The sequence below is a fragment of the Physella acuta genome, unplaced genomic scaffold (genome assembly GCF_028476545.2).
Source record: "Physella acuta isolate Inbredline_101_S28 unplaced genomic scaffold, ASM2847654v3 ptg001953l, whole genome shotgun sequence".
In the NCBI taxonomy this organism is placed as follows: domain Eukaryota; kingdom Metazoa; phylum Mollusca; class Gastropoda; family Physidae; genus Physella; species Physella acuta.
This window is the reverse complement of record NW_026733458.1, coordinates 28552-50409: the sequence shown is the minus strand read 5'-3', so window position 1 is coordinate 50409 and position 21858 is coordinate 28552. Positions and strand designations below refer to the sequence as shown.

General features: G+C 35.8%; 2 protein-coding genes across 10 annotated transcripts; one reads left to right on the top strand and one right to left on the bottom strand.

The window, feature by feature from the left end:
- Positions 1 to 245: 245 nt before the first annotated feature.
- On the bottom strand, positions 246 to 12857 carry LOC131931373 (sialate O-acetylesterase-like). The gene is made up of 10 exons (XM_059288164.1): positions 12597 to 12857; positions 11438 to 11586; positions 9046 to 9273; positions 7889 to 8027; positions 7037 to 7244; positions 6442 to 6569; positions 5802 to 5938; positions 3270 to 3427; positions 2208 to 2394; positions 246 to 1818 (listed from the first exon to the last, which is right to left on the bottom strand). The coding sequence occupies exons 1-10, from the start codon at positions 12697 to 12699 to the stop codon at positions 1552 to 1554; spliced, it is 1704 nt and encodes a 567-aa protein (XP_059144147.1). The 5' UTR covers positions 12700 to 12857; the 3' UTR covers positions 246 to 1551.
- A 13-nt stretch (positions 12858 to 12870) lies between these two features.
- Positions 12871 to 21428, top strand: LOC131931374 (sialate O-acetylesterase-like). 9 transcript variants are annotated; one of them, XM_059288167.1, is made up of 11 exons: positions 12871 to 12898; positions 14737 to 14864; positions 15063 to 15217; positions 15830 to 16045; positions 16771 to 16909; positions 17258 to 17426; positions 17997 to 18118; positions 18290 to 18429; positions 18936 to 19090; positions 19695 to 19884; positions 20411 to 21428. In XM_059288167.1, the coding sequence occupies exons 2-11, from the start codon at positions 14780 to 14782 to the stop codon at positions 20669 to 20671; spliced, it is 1632 nt and encodes a 543-aa protein (XP_059144150.1). In that variant the 5' UTR covers positions 12871 to 12898; positions 14737 to 14779; the 3' UTR covers positions 20672 to 21428. The 9 variants fall into 9 exon arrangements, with proteins under 9 accessions (XP_059144150.1, XP_059144152.1, XP_059144153.1 ...); XM_059288169.1 differs by having other exon boundaries at positions 12874 to 12898; positions 14770 to 14864; XM_059288170.1 differs by lacking the exon at positions 12871 to 12898 and adding an exon at positions 12908 to 13059 and having other exon boundaries at positions 14770 to 14864.
- The last annotated feature ends 430 nt before the right edge of the window (positions 21429 to 21858 follow it).

The following is a 21858-nucleotide window of genomic DNA, read 5'->3' as shown; positions in this document are numbered from 1 at the left end:
TTTTATGTAATTCAGGATTTTAAAATTGTAGTAAATAGTTATTAGATTGGAAGGGATATCTAGCACTACTGGCGATTAAAAAAAAATCATGAAACGTTTAATACAATTATTTGTAGGTACCTTCAACCGAGATAACAGAGACCATTTACGTTTGTTAAAGTAAAAAGCCTCGAATAAATTATTTCTGCATTTCTAGATTAGTTAAAGAACAATTTTATACAAGTATAAATATAATTTAAGACAACTTCGCGATCTATGTATATTTTTTATTGAAAGACGTTGGTAGAAAGAGTGAAAAAATGAAACATTGAAACATTTCTAAACAGCTCAAAGTTATATAATAACATTCGACTTTAATAAGTAAGATGACCACTGAGCAGGAACAATGAATTGGAATAATATATTCGACTTGGTCTATAAAAAGCTGACACTGTCTCTATGTGGATATCTTGTTTCTCTCCCTTGTGTGTGTATTGTGTCCCCTGTTTTGACTGCTATTGATATTGCAAGAGGAAAAAAATAAATAAAATAGGACTTTTATACAATCACTAACATTATCAGAAAGTAGTGGATACGCGCCAATATGTGTGGTTAAACTAGGTGTACATAAGTCATATGTACTGAATTAGTCTAGCTGTACTTTAGTTATATGTGTTTCTCATCTAGTCTAAACGTCATATGTGTTGAACTAGTCTATCTTTACTTAAGTCATATGTGTTGAGCTATAGTCTGTGTACTTAAGTCATATGTGCTGATCTATTCTAGGTGTACTTAAGTCATATGTTTTGCTCAACAAGTCTATGTGTACTTACGTTATGGGCGTGTTGACCATAATAAATCAACGATACGGTAATAATGCTATCTATAAAGATAAAAGATAATATCTGAACTCTGTAATTAGATAGATAAAACTGTGCATATTTTATCTTCAGGTTCAATAATCGAGAGCAAAAATAACATTAATTTAAGTCAAGTATTAATACACTAAGATAAAAATATACAGATAAATTGTTTATCATTTGTAGTTGAACTAGATGATGCTAATGAAGCCTGCTATCAGTGATTCGTTTGTTGTCATTTCTCCTCGGACCATATAATAATATGCACAGCATTCAGTAACGTTAGTTGTTGACACTAAGCATTAAACTTTTTCAAATAGTATCCTATCACGTTTACAAATTTATTTCCAGAAATGTATCTAAATTAAATATTTCAACATAGAGCATTAAACATTTTCAAATATTATCTTATCACGTATGCATATTACTATAAATTTTTTAAAAATCTAAAACATATTAGTTAAATTAAGCATTAAATATAATGTGGCCGATCTAATCTAAAAACTGGTTTTACACTGGTTTAAATATAATGTGGCCTATCAAATTTAAAAACTGGTTTTACACTGGTTTAAATATAATGTGGCCGATCAAATTTAAAAACTTGTTTTACACTGGTTTAAATATAATGTGGCCGATCAAATTTAAAAACTGGTTTTACGCTGGTTTAAATATAATGAGGCCAATCAAATTTAAAAACTGGATCTCCATTGGTTTAAATATAATGTGGCCTATCAAATCTAAAAACTGGATCTCCCTTGGTATAGTAATCTGCCAATGAGACGAATGGTGGAGCGGGCAGGCCTTTAGACGTCTCATAGACCGCACATTTGTGCAGGGCACAGGGCGACTCCCTCCAGGCGTAGCGTAGTCCTGTGATCTTCTCCCCCGTGTGGCAGGCGGTGTTGCTGTTGAGTGTGATGGTGGTGCGTGTGTGGGTGCTGATGTTGGTGGCTACCCAGTGTGTGTGAGCACATTGGATCTGTGGACAAATCACGTGCGGTTTGGTAAACTTATTTGGTAGGAGTTTAACAGTATAAACCTGTTACTGGTGTTGTATTTTTATTTTTAGAGTTAACTAAAAGTAGTTTGAAGTTTGTAATTGTGTGATTAAAATGAATTTAAAAAATATTTTAAAAAATGGTTAGTAAAAATGTTAAAGATGTAGGTAAAATTAACACACAAGAATCAAATACAATAAACTCTAATCTATTGAACGTATTTTTTAAAAACTTCTTTACTTCAATCGCAACTCCAAGACCACCAATATTTAACATGTCTTAATACCTACTTCAATGCAAACAATATTTAACATATCAGCATAAACGGCTACATTAAAACAATGCTTAAAATATCAGCATAAATGGCTACCTCAAACCCATCAGAGACGCGAATGTCCAGGCTCCAGGTGTTGCCGTAATCAACGACCAGACCACTGGACGAGATGCTGGACCCAGAGGGCAGCGGGCCCTGGTAGAGGCCACTCTGGTGATAGGCCACTGCCAGCCCACTTAGTGCCAGCCTGTCGCCTATGTCCTTCTTGTAGCGTGGGTGGACTCTAGTAGAGGGACAGTATGTATACTATCAAAATATTCTTAAAGAACTTGGTAAGGAAATTCAAATAAAAATTTTAAAAACCTGTTTTGTTAGCTTAATGAAACAAATAAATTTTAATAAAAACATTACTCGATTTTGTGTAGGAAAGTTTGCATGTTTCAACACTCGTTTCAAATATAATCAGCCTAACTATTTAGTATTACAATCAGCCTAACTGTATTAGTTTTGGTTTGACTTGCAAGTCGAATCATTCACATAAAGGAAGCAATCGTCGAAATAAAAGGAAATTATTGTCAAATATGTAATGTATATTTACTGCATTAATTAATCTAACTTATAGTTCAATAAAGAGCAAATAATAATCTACCAATATGCATTATGTAATCAACAAAATATCAATTGAACAAAATTTGAACTCATTGTAATAACATAACTTTTCCGATTGCTTAAAATTTTTATCATTCTATATCTCTGTAATCCCAAATTTATTTCAGCTCTACTTAAAAACCCAAATTCCACCCTCTCCCCCCCTCCCCCCCCCCCCCCCCCCCCGTCCCCGTCCCCTCAGCCCACCACGTCGAGGAAAAAAATCCCTTGAATCATCATTTAATTACACATTTGCATTTTCAGCTTCAGGTTGGTTTTTTTTTTTTTTTTTTTATATTTTTTTTTTATATTTAGACGTTTTGTATTAGATCTATGTATAAGTAAACCATCTTAATTGAATGAAAGTAGGCTACAAGTAAGAAAGAAATATTACTATTGTAAATCTGTATCAGTCCTCACAAGCCGGTGATGAAAACTGTAATACTAAAGCGAACACACACAACTGGCGCTGTAAATTACATGTCTGAGGCAAAAAAAAAGTGAACTCACGTGCCGTAGGTTGAGTTAAAATCTGGCAAGTCCAAGGCCACGGCCATGAAGACGTTGGCCATGTCAGGGTTGGGGACGTAGCCCCGGTCAGCTGTCTGGTGCCAGCGGATGTCAGTGAAACCTGTGGCAGACCCGGGACTTGGAGAGTTGGGAGCCAGCTGTATCAAGCATTGACATGGGTATAATTTAAGGTGGCAGGACGTTTTTCAAGTAACTATGAGGTCATCCATAAATGACGTCACGATTTGACGCTTTGTTCCTTCCCCCCCCCCCTCCCCCATCCCCTCACACATCGTTACAAAAAGCCAGATTTCCCCTCCCTCTAAAATTACGTCACACCTCAGCTCACAACCCACTTCAAAATTGCAATTGAATTTTTCTTAAAATACGATATTTTTTCAAAATCTTGTCTGAACTCTGTCAACATAGAGTATTTTAATCAATTCATATTACAATTTATTAAAACAGTTTCCTAAAACGCGAAATAACAGCTAAAATTCTTTTTCTAACATTGGTTTTTTATAAGTATGAAGTCACACCATCTGAACCCCCCCCCCCCCTTCCTTTATCGCACACCGTCACAAAATTACGGACCCCCCCCCTCTCCCACCTACGAGTGTGACGTTATTTATGGACGACCCTTATTTTAAAATTGAAGTTTGGATGTTAGTTTGTTTTAAACAAAAATGAAAAATATATTCTAATTTAGTTTTTTATAGATACTATTTTTTTAATATTTAATATTGGAAGTGGCATTTTGGTAAAATAATTTTGAAACTACCTTTTTATATGCAACTAGCGTGCCCATCCAAGCGCGTTGCCGCGTGTATAGCAGAAAGTATGACGTAATATTTTAAGTGGGTTTCATCATTGCGTTACTAATATTCTATTCTTAGACGCGAGACGTTGTTTTCTAAAACTGTGTTATTTAAATGTAAACAATGCCTACGCTTGGATCATATTATCGGGGCATGGGTTTACCTACACTCTCGGATGAAAGCCTTGAGTGCACGTTAATGACTTGTTGCTCTTGTTGCATTTTTACCGCTGAATATAGTAGTATCCCTTACCCGCTATGCAGGACGCCCGATTAACGGATGCCAAGTGCTAACTTAGCCGCTGTAAAACTCTGGGCGCTAAATCGTGTATTAACAATAATCGCACCCTCCCGGGCGCAGCTCATAACAAATTTTAATTATTTTGTACACAGAAACTTTTTCGGGAGTATTTTCATCACTGCCCGAAAGTTTTATGGCACTCGGATGAACGGTGTCGAACTTCATTCGACTTTTATTTTGTATATACCGTATAAAGAGAAAAATCGCACACTTCTGGGGCGCCGCCCTTGCGAAATTAAAAAAAAAAGATTTTTTTTCAGAAACCTTCCCTGGATTGTTCATATCAACTACTCAAAGTTTGACGGCGATCGGATGAAGGTGTCAAACCGCAATTGACTTTTGTTTTTATATACCGTATATAGAGAAAAATATCGCGCCTAGCTGGGGCGCCATCCCTGCGAATTTGAAATTATTTGTTTTCGCAGAAACATCCCCATGACTATTCTCAACAGCTTCCCAAAGTTTCACGGCGATAGGATGAAAGGTATAGTAGTGCATAAAAGACAGACACACAGACACACACATACACACACATACACTGCTTTTTATATACATAGATTCGTTGAATTAGGTATTTCTGTCGATTGCCACTTAATTACATTTTTTTTACTTTCTCGTATATACGAAGTATACAGAAAGTATTGTAATCGTGCACAAAAATAACATGAAATTTTGACAGTTTTCACCGTTTTACTCCTTAGTCCTTCATCACATCCGGAGTATAGAGGACTTATTTTAATCAGGCAAAAATTATAAATACAAATATATAAACATTTTGGCGTTTTATGCGTTATCGAGTCGTAAAAACTGGACTTTGCAATTTTGTCCGTTGTCTGTGTGCATGTGTCTGTCTGTGTGTAAACACGATAAATTGAGTACCGTTACAGCTAGGTTGATGAAATTTCATATATAAGTATTTTATCAAAATCGTAGATCCGTTTCAACTTTTGAGCGATTTCCGATAACCGGAAGTGGTACTTTTTCTACTTTGAATTTTTCAAAAGCCTATAACTTGAGTACTATTTAAGATAGATAAATGAAATTTCACATGTAAGTAAAAGATCTAATTCTCTACCTTCTGTCAAGTTTTGTGTAATTTCCGTTGAATGGCAGTACTAATTTACGCTTTTTCCGATTTCTCAAAAAACGAATGTAAATTAAAATTAATAATATTCCGCACTAGTATGCACGTTTTATTTGGCGTTCACGGGTGTGTAATTCTTTTTTCTACGAGATTTTATTCTATTTTTAAAAAGTTTAAGTATTTAAAATGGATTAAAATTCATGTCTATATCCCGAGTTCCCATCCCCTGTTATTTTTATAAAAGAATATTCGCGAAAGTTTAGATGAGATAGCTCCCGATTTATTTTAAAATGCTACTTAAACAGCATTTGTGTGCTGTGTTTAGTTTACCTGGACAAAGCCAAAAGGAAATGACGCGCTGGTTTGACCGTTGGAGGCTTTGTTGAAGTTAGATCTCCAGTCTTTTATCATGGTTGGGAAAGTGCAGTTGTACTTGACTCTGGCAGTGACTCCAGAATCAGACTCACCTATCAACAAGGTTTCAGGTGTAACAAATTATAATTTTTTATTAGTTTAAAAACATTATTATAAGCTGTCTGTCTAATGAAAACTCTCGAGGGTAATTTAGTCCATTAATGATATCAGACATTCTGACGAACTTACTCCCTCCCCCTTCCCCCCCCCCCCTCCATGGCACATCGTCACAATGTTCACGTCTCACTTCAGCCCCCACTAACCCGAATCACAGTGATATCATGTACAGGGATTTATTTCCTTAATATAATGTAAGTAAGATCAATATAATGGTATATCGTTCAATTTTTCTTACAATTCACAAATGAAGTCCTTAAAATAACGACTAAGATTCAGTTATTAAAAACAATTACATTCACATTTGAAGACAAAATGACATCAACAATAAAATAGCTGACAGTATGAGATGGCGTGGTCTGCATTTGCTGGGAAGATCTATTCTTTATATTGAAGGAAATTAAAGTAGCAAAAACTAAGTACAAAATTAGATATCGACCTTGATACCATATAGCACCATATATGGTCATTCCTAGAAGAGGATGTATCATGGAGTTCCACAAGACGGAGCTGTTTCCTGGACCTTCAAGTCTGTGTCTGTCTTCAGGGGACACGTCCTTTAAATGTCTGGGGACATGTGCATTATATCATAGGTAAGTTACAGGCCCTTTAAATACCTGGGGATGTGTTCATTGTGTCATTATGTTAGAGTAGCGAGGGACATGTTCATTATGTCATAAGTAAATTACAGACCCTTTAAATACCTGGGGGTGTGTTCATTATGTTAAAGTAGCTAGGGACATGGTCATATGGGCTGAGTTAAATTTAGAGCCAAATATATTTGAAATTAAAGACTGGTGAAATCATAGAATCAATAGATACAAGCTACTCATATTAGTTTTATGACTGGCATGATATGTAGGAATGAAAGTTAGAACAATGCCACGAATAAGTATGCTGGATTAAGTTCAATTTAAATACTTCATATTATTGAATTCTTTAAAAGTTGAACACCCTTGTATAGAAGGTGATTTCGTTTAATAGACACAAAAAATTATTTTATTAGTTAAATAGTGAAAATATAATTTGTTTACTCTAAGTAATCCTCTGTGTGTGAGTCACCGTTATTTTCATGTACACCACAATGTGCTAACGCCTGGGGGGAGGACCAAGCTTTGACTGGCGTCCCACCCCAGTCACTGGCCACTAGACCTATGGGGTAGTGCCTTGCTTTGTGGATGGCCTTGCCAAACAGCCAACAAACTGCCGAGAAATACGTCCATGCCGGGTGGCCCACTGAATCTGTAAGTAAAGGATTGGAGTGATAGGTTATGTCCCTAAACTGAATTTGTAAGTAAAGGATTGAATGATGGGTTATGTCCCTTAAATGAATCTGTAAATAAAGGATTGGAATGATGGGTTATGTCCCTTAACTGAATCTGTATGGAAGATATTGTCAAAGCTACTTGTTAACACTTCCTAATAGCTGTTCATTATTTAAGCTTACTGTTTTAGTTAACTTCTTACACATTTTATTTCTATTGATTATTTATTTCAAAATAACCTTTAAAAACAAGAATGTGTGGAGAAGTATAGTGCAGCACTTGAGCAGATAATCTTCTATAAGTTTGGTTCAAATCTGTATTATGTTAATCGGGTTTTTATGTACAACTTGTAGTCAATCTGTAGGCCAATCTATCAGCCTCTAAAGCTCTGATAGGAACATTGAGTATCCCACGCTGTGAGTTCACTGTTATCGATTCCACTCAGCTCTGATTGGTGCCTAGCATGAGTCTACCCAACTCTCGTACCTCATATAATTTAGTGCTTGAAATATGTCAATATAGAAAACATCTGTGTGCCAAACCTGATCAACTCTGCTTCACCTGTCATTAACTCTGTTCCATCAACCATATCAAACTTTAAAATTTAAAAAGAAAACCAACTGTTGTCAGCTTTGGCCCATGCTTGATCAACCCTCGCTAAGTCGTAGAGTGGTGTGAAGGACTCGGTTTTGTGTACGGTCATCAGGCGGATGTTGGGGTAGTTGTGGGCGTCTGCTATCTCTTGAGCTCCGCCTATCATCTGCAGTAGAAACACAGGTGATCATCTACATACAGGAAACAAATATATCCCAAACAACAGAGGTCATCTACATACAGGAAACAAATATAGCCCAAACAACAGAGGTCATCTACATACAGGAAACAAATATATCCCAAACAACAGAGGTCATCTACATACAGGAAACAAATATAGCCCAAACAACAGAGGTCATCTACATACAGGAAACAAATATAGCCCAAACAACAGAGGTCATCTACATACAGGAAACAAATATATCCCAAACAACAGAGGTCATCTACATACAGGAAACAAATATAGCCCAAACAACAGAGGTCATCTACATACAGGAAACAAATATAGCCCAAACAACAGAGGTCATCTACATACAGGAAACAAATATAGCCCAAACAACAGAGGTCATCTACATACAGGAAACAAATATAGCCCAAACAACAGAGGTCATCTACATACAGGAAACAAATATAGCCCAAACAACAGAGGTCATCTACATACAGGAAACAAATATAGCCCAAACAACAGAGGTCATCTACATACAGGAAACAAATATAGCCCAAACAACAGAGGTCATCTACATACAGGAAACAAATATAGCCCAAACAACAGAGGTCATCTACATACAGGAAACAAATATAGCCCAAACAACAGAGGTCATCTACATACAGGAAACAAATATAGCCCAAACAACAGAGGTCATCTACATACAGGAAACAAATATAGCCCAAACAACAGATACACAGTCTCAAAGATTATACTAACAACGTTTTTATATTTAACACTTTATCAGCCCCTTTTACAGCCAGCAACATATTCAACAGTTTCGCCGAGCAATGTTTTATTTGAAAAAAAAAAATATCAGAAAATTACTCAAATCAATCGGCTGGCCAAGTTTTTTTCTATAAACTTTTAATTCCATGCGAATGCAAGATTGCTGAAGTACCGCACATTGTTTATGAAACAATTGAACCACAATTACATAACATTAAAAAATGTAATAAAAGACTTTAAAATCCCTTACCTGTATAACAGTGAAAGCCATGTTAGACTGTCCAGAACAGAGCCATACGTCACCAAAGATGACGTCACTGATGGTGTGAGCCACTCCCCCTGACTCGACTTTGATAGTGACCACCACATTGGGTCCAAAGGCGTCAATGAGGAAGTTCCACTCCCCCACCCCTGCTGCTTGCCCCTGGCGCACTGTTGTTTCATAGTTGTAGGGGTGGGTTGCCGGTACTGTTGTCAACTACATGAGAATACACAGATTAGAGTAAATGTATTATGTTAATTCAATCGATACAAAAACTCCAGTCATATTTGTTTTTTGTTTTGTTCTCCGTGGGATTTTTTTCCATCCTCCTCTAAAGGGTGAACGGTAAAATATTTATTGCATAATGACCAAGTTATTTGACAGGTAAAAAAAATAGGTATTAAGATATTGGAGAATAATAGTTTAATCTTTGAGATCATCTATTAATGAAGTAAATAAACTGGGAGTGATCTCCCCTAAACTTTCTCGAATATTCTTATATAAAATAACAGGGGATGGGAACTCGGGCTATAGACATGATTTTTAATCCATTTTAAATACTTTAAGTTTTAAAAATAGAATAAAATCTCGTAGACAAATTAATTGCACACCAAGTGAACGCCAAATAAAAAAGCGCATAATGGTGCGCAATATTATTAGTACTTTTAAAATTTACATTAGGTTTTTGAGAAATCGGAAGTAGCGTAAATTACTACTTCCAGTCAACGGAAATTACTCAAAATTTAACAGAAGGTAGAGAATTAGATCTTTTACTTACATGTGAAATTTCATTTATCTATCTAAAATAGTACTCAAGTTATAGGCTTTTGAAATATTCAAAGTAGGAAAAGTACCACTTCCGGTTATCGGAAATCGCTCAAAAGTTGATACGGATCTACGATTTCGATAAAATACTTATATATGAAATTTCATCAACGTAGCTGTAACGGTACTCAAGTTATCGTGTTTACACACGGACAGACAGACACACAGACACACAGACAGACACACAGACATACGGACAAGATTGCAAAATTATGTTTTTCCGTATCAGTGAGGTGTAAAACGTCGAGATTTGTAAAAATCTCGATTTTTTTTTTTTGCACGATTACAAGACTTTCTCTATACTTCGTATATACGAGAAAGTAAAAATCACGAAATTTTACTGTAATATAACCTTTTGCACTAGACAACTTTGTTATAAACCTACCTGTAATGTAACCGTCTGTACTAGCCAGCCTTGTTATAAACCTACCTGTAATGTAACCTTTTGTATGGGCCAGCATTGTTATAAACCTACCTGTAATGTAACCTTTTGTATGGGCCAGCATTGTTATAAACCTACCTGTAATGTAACCTTTTGTATGGGCCAGCATTGTTATAAACCTACCTGTAATGTAACATTTTGCACTGGCTAGCTTTGTTATAAACCTAACTGTAATGTAACCTTTTGTACTGACTAGCCTTGTTATAAACCTACCTGTAATGTAACTTTTTGTACTAGCCAGCCTTGTTATAAACCTACCTGTAATGTAACTTTTTGTACTAGCCAGCCTTGTTATAAACCTACCTGTAATGTAACCTTTTGTACTGACTAGCCTTGTTATAAACCTACCTGTAATGTAACTTTTTGTACTAGCCAGCCTTGTTATAAACCTACCTGTAATGTAACTTTTTGTACTAGCCAGCCTTGTTATAAACCTACCTGTAATGTAACTTTTTGTACTAGCCAGCCTTGTTATAAACCTACCTGTAATGTAACTTGTTGTACTAGCCAGCCTTGTTATAAACCTACCTGTAATGTAACTTTTTGTACTAGCCAGCCTTGTTATAAACCTACCTGTAATGTAACTTTTTGTACTAGCCAGCCTTGTTATAAACCTACCTGTAATGTAACTTTTTGTACTAGCCAGCCTTGTTATAAACCTACCTGTAATGTAACTTTTTGTACTAGCCAGCCTTGTTATAAACCTACCTGTAATGTAACTTTTTGTACTAGCCAGCCTTGTTATAAACCTACCTGTAATGTAACTTTTTGTACTAGCCAGCCTTGTTATAAACCTACCTGTAATGTAACTTTTTGTACTAGCCAGCCTTGTTATAAACCTACCTGTAATGTAACTTTTTGTACTAGCCAGCCTTGTTATAAACCTACCTGTAATGTAACTTTTTGTACTAGCCAGCCTTGTTATAAACCTACCTGTAATGTAACTTTTTGTACTAGCCAGCCTTGTTATAAACCTACCTGTAATGTAACTTTTTGTACTAGCCAGCCTTGTTATAAACCTACCTGTAATGTAACTTTTTGTACTAGCCAGCCTTGTTATAAACCTACCTGTAATGTAACCTTTTGTACTGGTCAGCTTTGTTATAAACCTACCTGTAATGTAACCTTTTGTCCTATTGTTGGGGAAAAGCCATAAATGTTTGCCCGCTGTGGAGCTTTCTGTAAAACCATGTGACTTTGGAAATGTTTGGCAAAGTTGAATGTGACAGCGCCTAATCTGGGTTCTTCTTGCCCACGATCATCTGATAAAGTAAAAAAAAAAAATGGCTAAAATTAGTTGTATAGAGTGGAAAAATGGAATATTAATTTTTAATAGATTATTAAAACTTTTAAATATAACGATGTCTCAATGGGGAAAGGGGTGGGGGAGGGGGAGGAGCGTCCATTTGACCGTCACATTCTTAGAGGTTTCCACTTATAGTGACGAAATATGACGAAGAACGGAGTCAGAAAGTATAACATCACACATTTGCATATTTAGATATTAATTTCTTATCAAAGTAAATTTTCTTTTTTTTTTTTGGAAAGTTCCTTTTTTTTTTAAATTGTTATAAAATTGATCAGTGGGCGTATAGGAATGGGGTGGGGGGTGGGGGGGCACACTGGTTTAATGGGAGGATGTTTCGTGTGGACGTCCACACAATCAACGCCCACCGAGCACATCATCGCCAACAGCGGTAACGTAACTCAAGACAACTTTCATTGTAAGGGTCCGTAACCCGTGTAATGTCATTGCGTAAATTGTAAAATATGGGGAAAAAAAAACAGCAGAAAAATCTTCCCTCTTCCCTCCCCACCTGCCGTGTGATATCCTGTGAACTTTTCTTTTTTTTTACTAATTATCTAAATTAGTAGACTAGTAAAGATCTTGTCCAGATAAATCCTGTCACTATTTATGCAAAAAGTGCACGGGTGGAAAGTTAAGCCCCGCCACTTGTGACCTGTTCTGATGTCTAGCCATTAGAATATTTAAACGCTCGCCATAAAAACTACTATCCGCCTCTATGTTTAGGGTCAGGATTATGGTTTGGGTTAGTGTTAAGGTCATGTTCAGGGTTGGGTTATGATTAAAAACTAAGAGTGCAAGTTTCATATCCTATTTTTATTTTTTTTTTAATGGCGGGGGTTAATTTTTTGGCGGGGTTTATCTGAGCAAGTTCGTTATCCTTTGTAAATTTAATTAATTTAATTTAACTGGATAATGTAGATCTAGAGATTAAAAAACGATGACAATAGAAAATTAAAAACTTACTGCTTCTGTCTGATTCGGCCGACATTTGAAAAACATTTTTTGCACTCGCTTTCCATTCCAAGCAAGTTAACAGCAAAATGATACAAGCAAAATAGAATTGCATAGTTAAAAGAATAATAGAAAGTTGTAAACTATTTTTTAAATTTTAGTTGGTTTATCCATACTGTTCAATGAACTCAATAAACTAATATAAAATTTAGTAGGCCGATTTTTAAAATACAATTTTGGTCTACTTTGTTGTAGCAAATCATAAATATAAATATCACATGATCTAATCACATGACCACCTAGCATTCGATAGTGTAAGTGTAACGATAGGACCAAAACACTCGACTAGATCATTTGATAACAGATTAGATTCTGATATGATATAGATCTAGATTTAGATCTAGTATAAGTTAGATCGCCCTAACTACACTGACCAGACATGGACTAGATCTAGACTACATATTAGATAAATTAAGTAATTTACTGATGGGGATTTACTCAAATAATCACCACACCGTCGCGGGTCATGACCGTCCAATCGTCCATGTCTAATGTCTATCTAATTCTATAGTGACAGTCTATGAAATCATAGTATGAATAAATAATAATTTTAAATAAATAACAATAAATCTGTGGCTGACTGTGACTATGGACACTATGGTCAAGTTTACTACCGTCCAGTGTTTCTTCCAGACTTTTTTTCATCCGGGGGGGGGGGGGCACTTGAAATCTTCGGGGGGGGGGGGGGGGGGGCCGGTAAACTTTCTTCGGGGGGGTCGGACACTGTTAAAAGTATATATTTTCTATATAAATTTCGTTCGGGGGGGGGGGGGGGGGGGGCGGTAAAAAATTTTTGGGGGGGCTATGCCCCCCCGAAGAGATGCCTGGAAGAAACTCTGCTACCGTCTAGTCTAGAGCAAGATTAATAACAATATTATTAACATCACATCTATTCAATTCTATTCTAGCTCTAGACTAGAATCCTTATATTTTGTGACACTCAAGTTCTCAACTATTCTACTAGCTAGTTCTCTAGTCAAGTTATAAACAATGAATAGGACCTATTAGGTATAAAATATAATATCAATATAGATCTAGTTAGGATGGCCTTTTTATTAAATCTAATATTATAAGCCTATGCTTAACTGCACCACAGTCAGTGGCGTAGCGAGGTCGGGTGTCACCCGGTGCGGCACTTAATGATGGTACCCCAAGAGGCGTAGCTAAACTTCCCGGGGACAAAATTTTGATTTGCACCCCGCCCCCCCCCCCCCCCCCATCAAATTTTGATTTACACACCCCCTCAAACTTTCAATTTGCACCCCCCCCCCCCTCTCAAACTTTTGATTTTGCACCTCTTAAAAGACTATTTAACACTTTAATTAATCACTTAATTATAGTGGAATTATCATTTTTCTCTATATATTTTGCTATTTTTTGTCTTGGTGGCACTTCCCCTAAATGGTGTCACCTGGTGCGGTTTGCACCCCGCCCCCTGCCTCGCTATGCCTCTGACCACAGTTCACCAGTCTTACACTACAGTTCACTACACTCGCTATCTATATATATAATTCTCTTCTGGGAGCCGTTAGAAAACAAGCTGCAAGCGCCTCCTTGCAGTCCCCTCTCTTTCTCTCTATCACTACCACCCCCACCCCACCCCCACATTGTCTGGTGAGCTGTGGTCACGCTGTTTACATTTTACAATCATAGAGACGGGTTTGGTGATGGCTATTAGGGGCAGATAATTTAGTTTGAAATGATTTTAAATTTAGAGGAGGTAACTAAGAGGAGGCTGCTTTCACGTGGGGGGGGGGGGGGGGGGGTTAGTGTTTTTAAGCAAATATTTTCAGTGGCAGCATTGGTACTGTCAAATTCACAAATTATAAATTACTGAAAAGTAGAAAAAAAAAAACAACTAAATAGCGGCGTATGATACGCAGCGGGTCGGCTCGTATTATATATAGGATAATAGGGCCTATATATATATATATATATATATATATATATATATATATATATATATATATATATATATATATATATTTATTTATTTATTTATTTATTTATTTATTAATTTTTTATACTCTTCTCTACACTCAACTATAAAAATTGAATATTAGGTAATTTTTGTAAATCTCTATTCTGTAAGTCCTCACTTAGCTAGAGTATGGTTTAATCACAGAGCCAATGAAATGCTGAAATTTGCAGTGGTTATCTGGACATGGCTGAGTTTAGCCTCAGCTTTGGATGTCTTACAGATGTCAATCGGGAGAAAAAGTAAGTATTTTTTTTATATAGAAGTGTATTCGTTTTTTTGTTAAACTGTTGAAGGCATCATTTTTTTTTATACCATAACTTCGACTTGTAAACGCAAGACTAAACTTTTGTTGCTGTTGTTTTATAGGGAAAATGTTAAATTAATGAAATTTTTTTCTAAAGACAGCTTGCCTTATAATGCCATTGTTTGATGTACAGGTCTAGAGACTAAGCATGCATTGGTTGGTTCAGCTTCTGTGTTTTCATTGGCTAAACACTTCCAGAGTCATATGGTTCTCCAACAGGCCCCACAACAAGCCAGTATCTATGGGTTCGCACCGGTGTCTAACATAGGGGATCTGGTGACAGCTATGGTAGGTAGGCTACTGAGGTTTACAGTACACTTTACACAGCTATGGTAGGTAGGCTACTGAGGTTTACAGTACACTTTACACAGCTATGGTAGGTAGGCTACTGAGGTTTGTTCACTCTGTACACTTTACACAGCTATGGTAGGTAGGCTACTGAGGTTTACAGTACACTTTACACAGCTATGGTAGGTAGGCTACTGAGGTTTGATCACTCTGTACACTTTACACAGCTAGGGTAGGTAGGCTACTGAGGTTTACAGTACACTTTACACAGCTATGGTAGGTAGGCTACTGAGGTTTGATCACTCTGTACACTTAACTTAAAGCAATAAACCCAAGTTTTATTTGTGCTATATTCTACCCCAAGTAATGTTCTTATCTTAAAGAACATTACTTTTTGTTTCATAACTATTAACACTGTTTTTAATACATTTTGAATGAATTTTAAAAATAAAATTAGTAACCTTTCATCCAATCTGTTCTAAAATATCACATAAAATAGACATAAAACATGGTTTGTAAGATAAGTCTATCAAATTATTATTACTCACTTGTATTTTGTTTTATCTAACCACTGAAAATCCTAAATATAATATGATTTGAATTATTTAACAGGTAACTTATGGAGGTTCTGTGATGAATTCGTCTGGCACTGTGACTGAAGGGTCAGACACAGCTGTTTGGACTGTGACATTTGGTCCTATCAAGACCAATGAATCAACCACAGTAAAAGTCTCTTTACAGAATGTTTCTCTGGTCTTGGAAGATGTGTTGTTTGGGGATGTTTGGATCTGTTCTGGTCAGTCCAACATGCAGTTTATGGTCCAACAGGTAAGTTGTGTTTGGATCTGTTGTGGTCAGTCCAACATGCAGTTTATGGTCCAGCAGGTAAGTTGTGTTGGGATCTGTTGTGGTCAGTCCAACATGCAGTTTATGGTCCAGCAGGTAAGTTGTGTTGGGATCTGTTCTGGTCAGTCAGTTCAACATGCAGTTTATGGTCCAACAGGTAAGTTGTGTTTAGATCTGTTCTGGTCAGTCCAACATGCAGTTTATGGTCCAGCAGGTAAGTTGTGTTTGGATCTGTTCTGGTCAGTGCAACATGCAGTTTATGGTCCAGCAGGTAAGTTGTGTTTGGATCTGTTCTGGGCAGTCCAGCAGGTAAGTTGTGTATTATTCTAAATAGCTCGCACACTTTCTTATAACAATTTTTTTTTATAAATGGGGCTATGTTGAAGGTGCTAATAATGGCAACATAATTAAATCAGTAATAAAAAACCCTGTGACTTTGCTAACAATACTGATAAGGCAATGAGATGGTAACACTCATCAATATTCATAACATAACTTCCATAAACACCTTCAATTTCCAATTTTGGTTTACCAGCTTGTGGTTTGATTTATTTTACAGGGTGACTTTACAATAATGGTAACGAGAAACATAATTCCTTACATCATATGTTCGATACTATGTATGTATTTCAGTGGTACTTTAGAGCTTTAGTTAAAGAAAGTCTATCTTTATAGGCCTATCTACAAATAATTTTTTTTGGTTTCAGATGTTTGGTGGAGAAGAAGAAATAGCCAACGCGCACAAATATCCCAATGTTCGTTTTATGAATGTGGTCAGACAGTCTTCATCAAAGCCATTAAATGATTTAATTGGTATTGACCAGAGCTGGGCGTCACCTTTAAATAGTAGGTTTTATTTTTTTTAGATATTTAAGCAGTTGTTTGTGTAAATTTAGGTAACGCTGTGTGGAAACTTTTGTTTTTTATATTTGTCTTTGATTTTAGCCGTTAGCCAAATGGATAGTCAAAAACAAAGATTTTAGTATTTCATGGTTATTTACTTTTTATTTTTAATAAATGTTTATCTCCCCTCATTCTTTTAAGATTTTAAGTTATGTAGGTCTATTGATTAGGTATTATGTACAAAATTTTTTTTTAAAAAGCAGTTTGACTAAAGTTGATGGAAACAATTTCCTCTCAAAGAGAACAAAAAAGAACATTGTGCCATAAAAAATGTGATATTTTTTTTTACAGCCAGTATAGCCCATTTCTCAGCAGTCTGCTGGCTGTACGGTAAGGCTTTGAGTGAAGAACTTGGCTACCCTATTGGTCTGGTTGGGACCAACTATGGCGGAACACCAGTGGAGGCCTGGTCTTCACCTCAAGCCCTGCAAAAGTGTGGAGTCCCCAAGGTAGAAACAAGGTACGTCAAAGGCTAAACAAAAGTGTGGAGTCCCCAAGGTAGAAACAAGGTACGTCAAAGGCTAAACAAAAGTGTGGAGTCCCCAAGGTAGAAACAAGGTACGTCAAAGGCTAAACAAAAGTGTGGAGTCCCCAAGGTAGAAACAAGGTACGTCAAAGGCTATACAAAAGTGTGGAGTGCCCAAGATAGAAACAAGGTACATCAAAGGCTAAACAAAAGTGTGGAGTCCCCAAGGTAGAAACAAGGTACGTCAAAGGCTAAACAAAAGTGTGGAGTCCCCAAGGTAGAAACAAGGTACGTCAAAGGCTAAACAAAAGTGTGGAGTCCCCAAGGTAGAAACAAGGTACGTCAAAGGCTAAACAAAAGTGTGGAGTCCCCAAGGTAGATACTAGGTACGTCAAAGTAAACATGTGAGAAAAAGCGCAAACCTACCTATAGTTAGCAATAGTTTACCTTCTATCATCTCTCGTTATCTTTTCACCCATAACTTTCATTAATTTTATTTTATTACAATTTAAATTAAAATCCATCTGTTCTTTTAGTGACGAATTATTCCATTTGTAATAACAGAAACTATGGTGAGGAAGTGAATAAACTGCTGATAAATGGACCTCAGAACAACTCTGAGCTATGGAACTCTATGATCTACCCTATGCTGGGAATGACAATCTATGGCGCCATATGGTACCAAGGTAGTAGAAACTATTTTTAAAGTTTTATCTATTATGTGGCTTGAATCCTTATCATAATTCCTTCTTCTGACACCCATAAAATTTTCTCTCTTATAGTTTTGTGTTAACTATTAAAATAAAAAAGCTGTATTTGAGTTTTCGTTGCGTTTTAATTGTATAAGTTTACTACAGGTGAAGGTGATGCTCAAGATCCAGTGATGTTGAACCGTTACAACTGCACATTCCCTGCCATGATTGATGACTGGAGGTTGAGTTTTAACAAGGCGTCCAGTGGCCAGTCAGACATCTTGTTTCCTTTTGGCTTTGTCCAGGTACATCTGAGTCAGTCAACAAATCCAGTGGTTGCTTGTGTGGATTATTTGCTTTTATAGTAGAATTTAGTGTTTTGTTTATAATATTAGGTACTATTTATTTTAAGAGAGTTCAGTCAATAAGCCAATGAGATTACATCTTAGCTTAAAAGGAACCAGGAACTCGTTAAAAAACATTCATTAAAGAATAATATTGTTTAAAATTCCTGGATTCAAAGAGTTAAGTATGAAAGAGATAAATTAAACTTCCTTACGAGAAAGATAAATTTCTTTTTTTTCCATAAATGGGATTATTCTGGGGGGAATGAATTTACAGTTAAATAAAAAACACAAGTATATTTATATTGCATAAATTAATAATATCAAGTAGTTTTTTATTAATTAATATTATAAATATTCTTTGCATTTGTCATCTTGGTTACTCTTTCAATATGTGATATATCACTTCAGACATTGCTAAAAATTCAACTTCCATAAAATGTTTAATTCATGATGTTTTACTGCAGCTGTCCACTAGTGGCCCTAACAATGAGGACGCAACTTATGTGGACATTCGCTGGCACCAGACGGCTGACTTTGGTACAGTCCCTAACAAACGTCTGCAACGAGTCTTCATGGCTGTGGCACTGGACCTGCCAGATTTTGATGCACCTTCTGGACCGTAAGAATTGCTTTCACATTTCATGCTGATGCAATCCTCACATGAAAAAAATCATCTTTAACTCTGTGCTACAGATTATCCCAGCTTTGGATAATATTTTCTCTATTTACTTTTACTCTGTTAATTTAAAATGTATTTATCTGCGTTTTTTTTTTAGTTTTGTTAATTCTTGCCTCACGTTAGGGAAAGTAAAGGCAGCTGGGCATAGTGCTGACCACACTATCCCTTCATATGCCAAGGTCACGAAAACAGGCAAATTCTACTTCACTTGCCTCATGGACCATCAGGTTTCAAAAGTTAACTTAATTTCACTTAAATTGCAGTTTCCTGATTTAGTTCATTTCTTTATTTAAAAAAAAGATTATGAGGAACCCCATTCAACATTCCCTTTAAAATGATTATGTCTGCTTGCTAAATAATGTACAAAAACATACATTTATTCTAATATTATTGTAATCCATGAGTTTTGTAAAAGAATGGCTTCTTACATTTTCTGTGATTGAAAAGAAGTACTAAAAGTCTATTTATTGTTGATAATTTTTAAAATGTTCAACAATGTTATTTTGTTTACATTTGTATCCATGGAAGAATTTGTTTTAGCCAGTGTTCACACAAGACACAAGAAACAAGTTGGGAACCGGCTGTTCCTCAGTGGTCTGGGCGTGGCCTACAACAGACCTGTGCTGTTTCAAGGGCCATTTCCTGTCTCTGGTACCCTCTCCAGTAATAACAGTCTGGTGCTGGACTATGGCGACACCTGGACACTGGACATTAGGAACACTGAAGGTTTTGAGGTGAGCACCAGGTTTTTTTGGCTCTACAGTAAATAATTCACTGAACTCGAGACCTTAGACAAACATTTTTTGCTATGTAATTCTCCTTGGATGTAGGATGTCCCTGAGTTCACTCAGCTCTTATGGGTACCTGACTCATGTTAGGGAAAGTGTAGGTGGTTGGGCTTAGAACTGACCACACTATCCCTTCACATGCCAAGACCAAATGTCACAAAAACAGATGAACTCTGCTTACCTCCCCTCCCCCTGCTTACCTCCCCTACTGACGGCCGGGTCCAAAGGTTATCTTTATATAGAGAAAAAGTCTTTTTGACTTTTTAATGGAACGCTTAGGACATAAAAAAGGTTAAGCCCAATTAATTAAGAGGTGTCTTATTTTAGCAATACTCAAGTGTTGTTTTTTAAATAAACGTAGATATACTTATGAAATAAAAATGTGTTGACATAGTTTTAAGCAACTTAAAAATATTGTAGCACTAAATAAGATCCTGATAACCATCTGTTCCATTGAATATTTTGTCTGCAGCTGTTGTGTACGGCCGCCCTGCCCTACAAGACAACCTGGTGGGTGCCAACAAGTATCCTCAGGTACAGCAAGACCAGGCTGGAGCTGCTGACATCTGTGTGCGGTCAGGGTCAGCTGGTGCGGGGCCTGCGCTACGCCTGGCGCACAACACCCTGCTCACTAGAGACCTGCGCTGTCTATTCACTTGTCAATCAACTGCCGGCCCCGCCCTTCACAGCTTTGGCTGATTATTTGGATGGACAACCCGTCTTTCATTTTTAATACAGTTTTAAAGTGTGATCTGTTTAATAGAGTGATCTGTTTAATAGTGTGATAGTGTGTATCTACTTCAAGATTACATTCCTTAAGGTTTTTTTGTGACTTCAAGATTACATTCCATAAGATTTTGTTGTGACTTCTATGCACTGAAATAGAAAACATGAGATACGTTTATAACAATTGGGTGGAATTTAAAGGTTTACAAATTATTTTATTAAAGTTTATTCCTCATACGGAGGCTTGTATTTAAATTAAATAATTTAATTATGCTTAAAAATAATTTATGGGTGTCATGTTTGATGTGGTTTAATCACATATGGTATTTTTATAATGAGACTTGTATTCAAATAACAGAATTCAACAGTCTCAGATAAGAAGGTATTTTTTATTTTACTTGTATACTTTTATAATATATATATATAACTTTTGTATTATTTTTTATATTTTTATAAAATGTTTTTTCCATGTTAAACTTTAAATAATATTTAACTGTGTTAATTCTCTACTGCTGCCAAACTTTCCATACTGTTATACAACTTTCTATTGGACTATATCTCATATTTACACTCGAGGGGGTTTCAACGGTATTTGTTACAAAAACTTTAGTCTTGTTTCCTGTCTATTGTTTGTATAATAATTCACAAGTCACAAACATGACATTGGTAAAAAAACAGAACTTAAAACTACAAGGTTTTAATACCCAAGATCATTTTTACAATATCAAATTTAATGTTTATTAAAGTTTATATTTAAAACTAAACTCGTTTTGTTTGAATGTTTTATATATATGTTATTGAATATTTACAGTTTATACTTTAATTAAGCTGCTAAAAATATATTGTTGGCATATGGTTTAATTTTTATGTAAAACAATTCAAGAATTATCAGTTATTTTATCTATTTTGTCATATGAGTTTTTGAATGTTCAAAATCCAAGAATGGTCAATAATTGTTTACAACCTGTTTACATTCTAAAATGTTGAATAATTTTGGTTTCAAAATTTGTATTGTTGGCAGTCTTGGAAAATGATCCATGTTATTGTTTTGATATATTGTTTTACAAATAAGTTGACATGAACTCAGTTGTGATTGGGATGATGACTGCCTATAGTTTGCTATCTGAAACATTTAAGTGCATCATGCAGCACTATCAAATACTCCTTAAAAGTGTTGGTTTAATTTTTAAAATC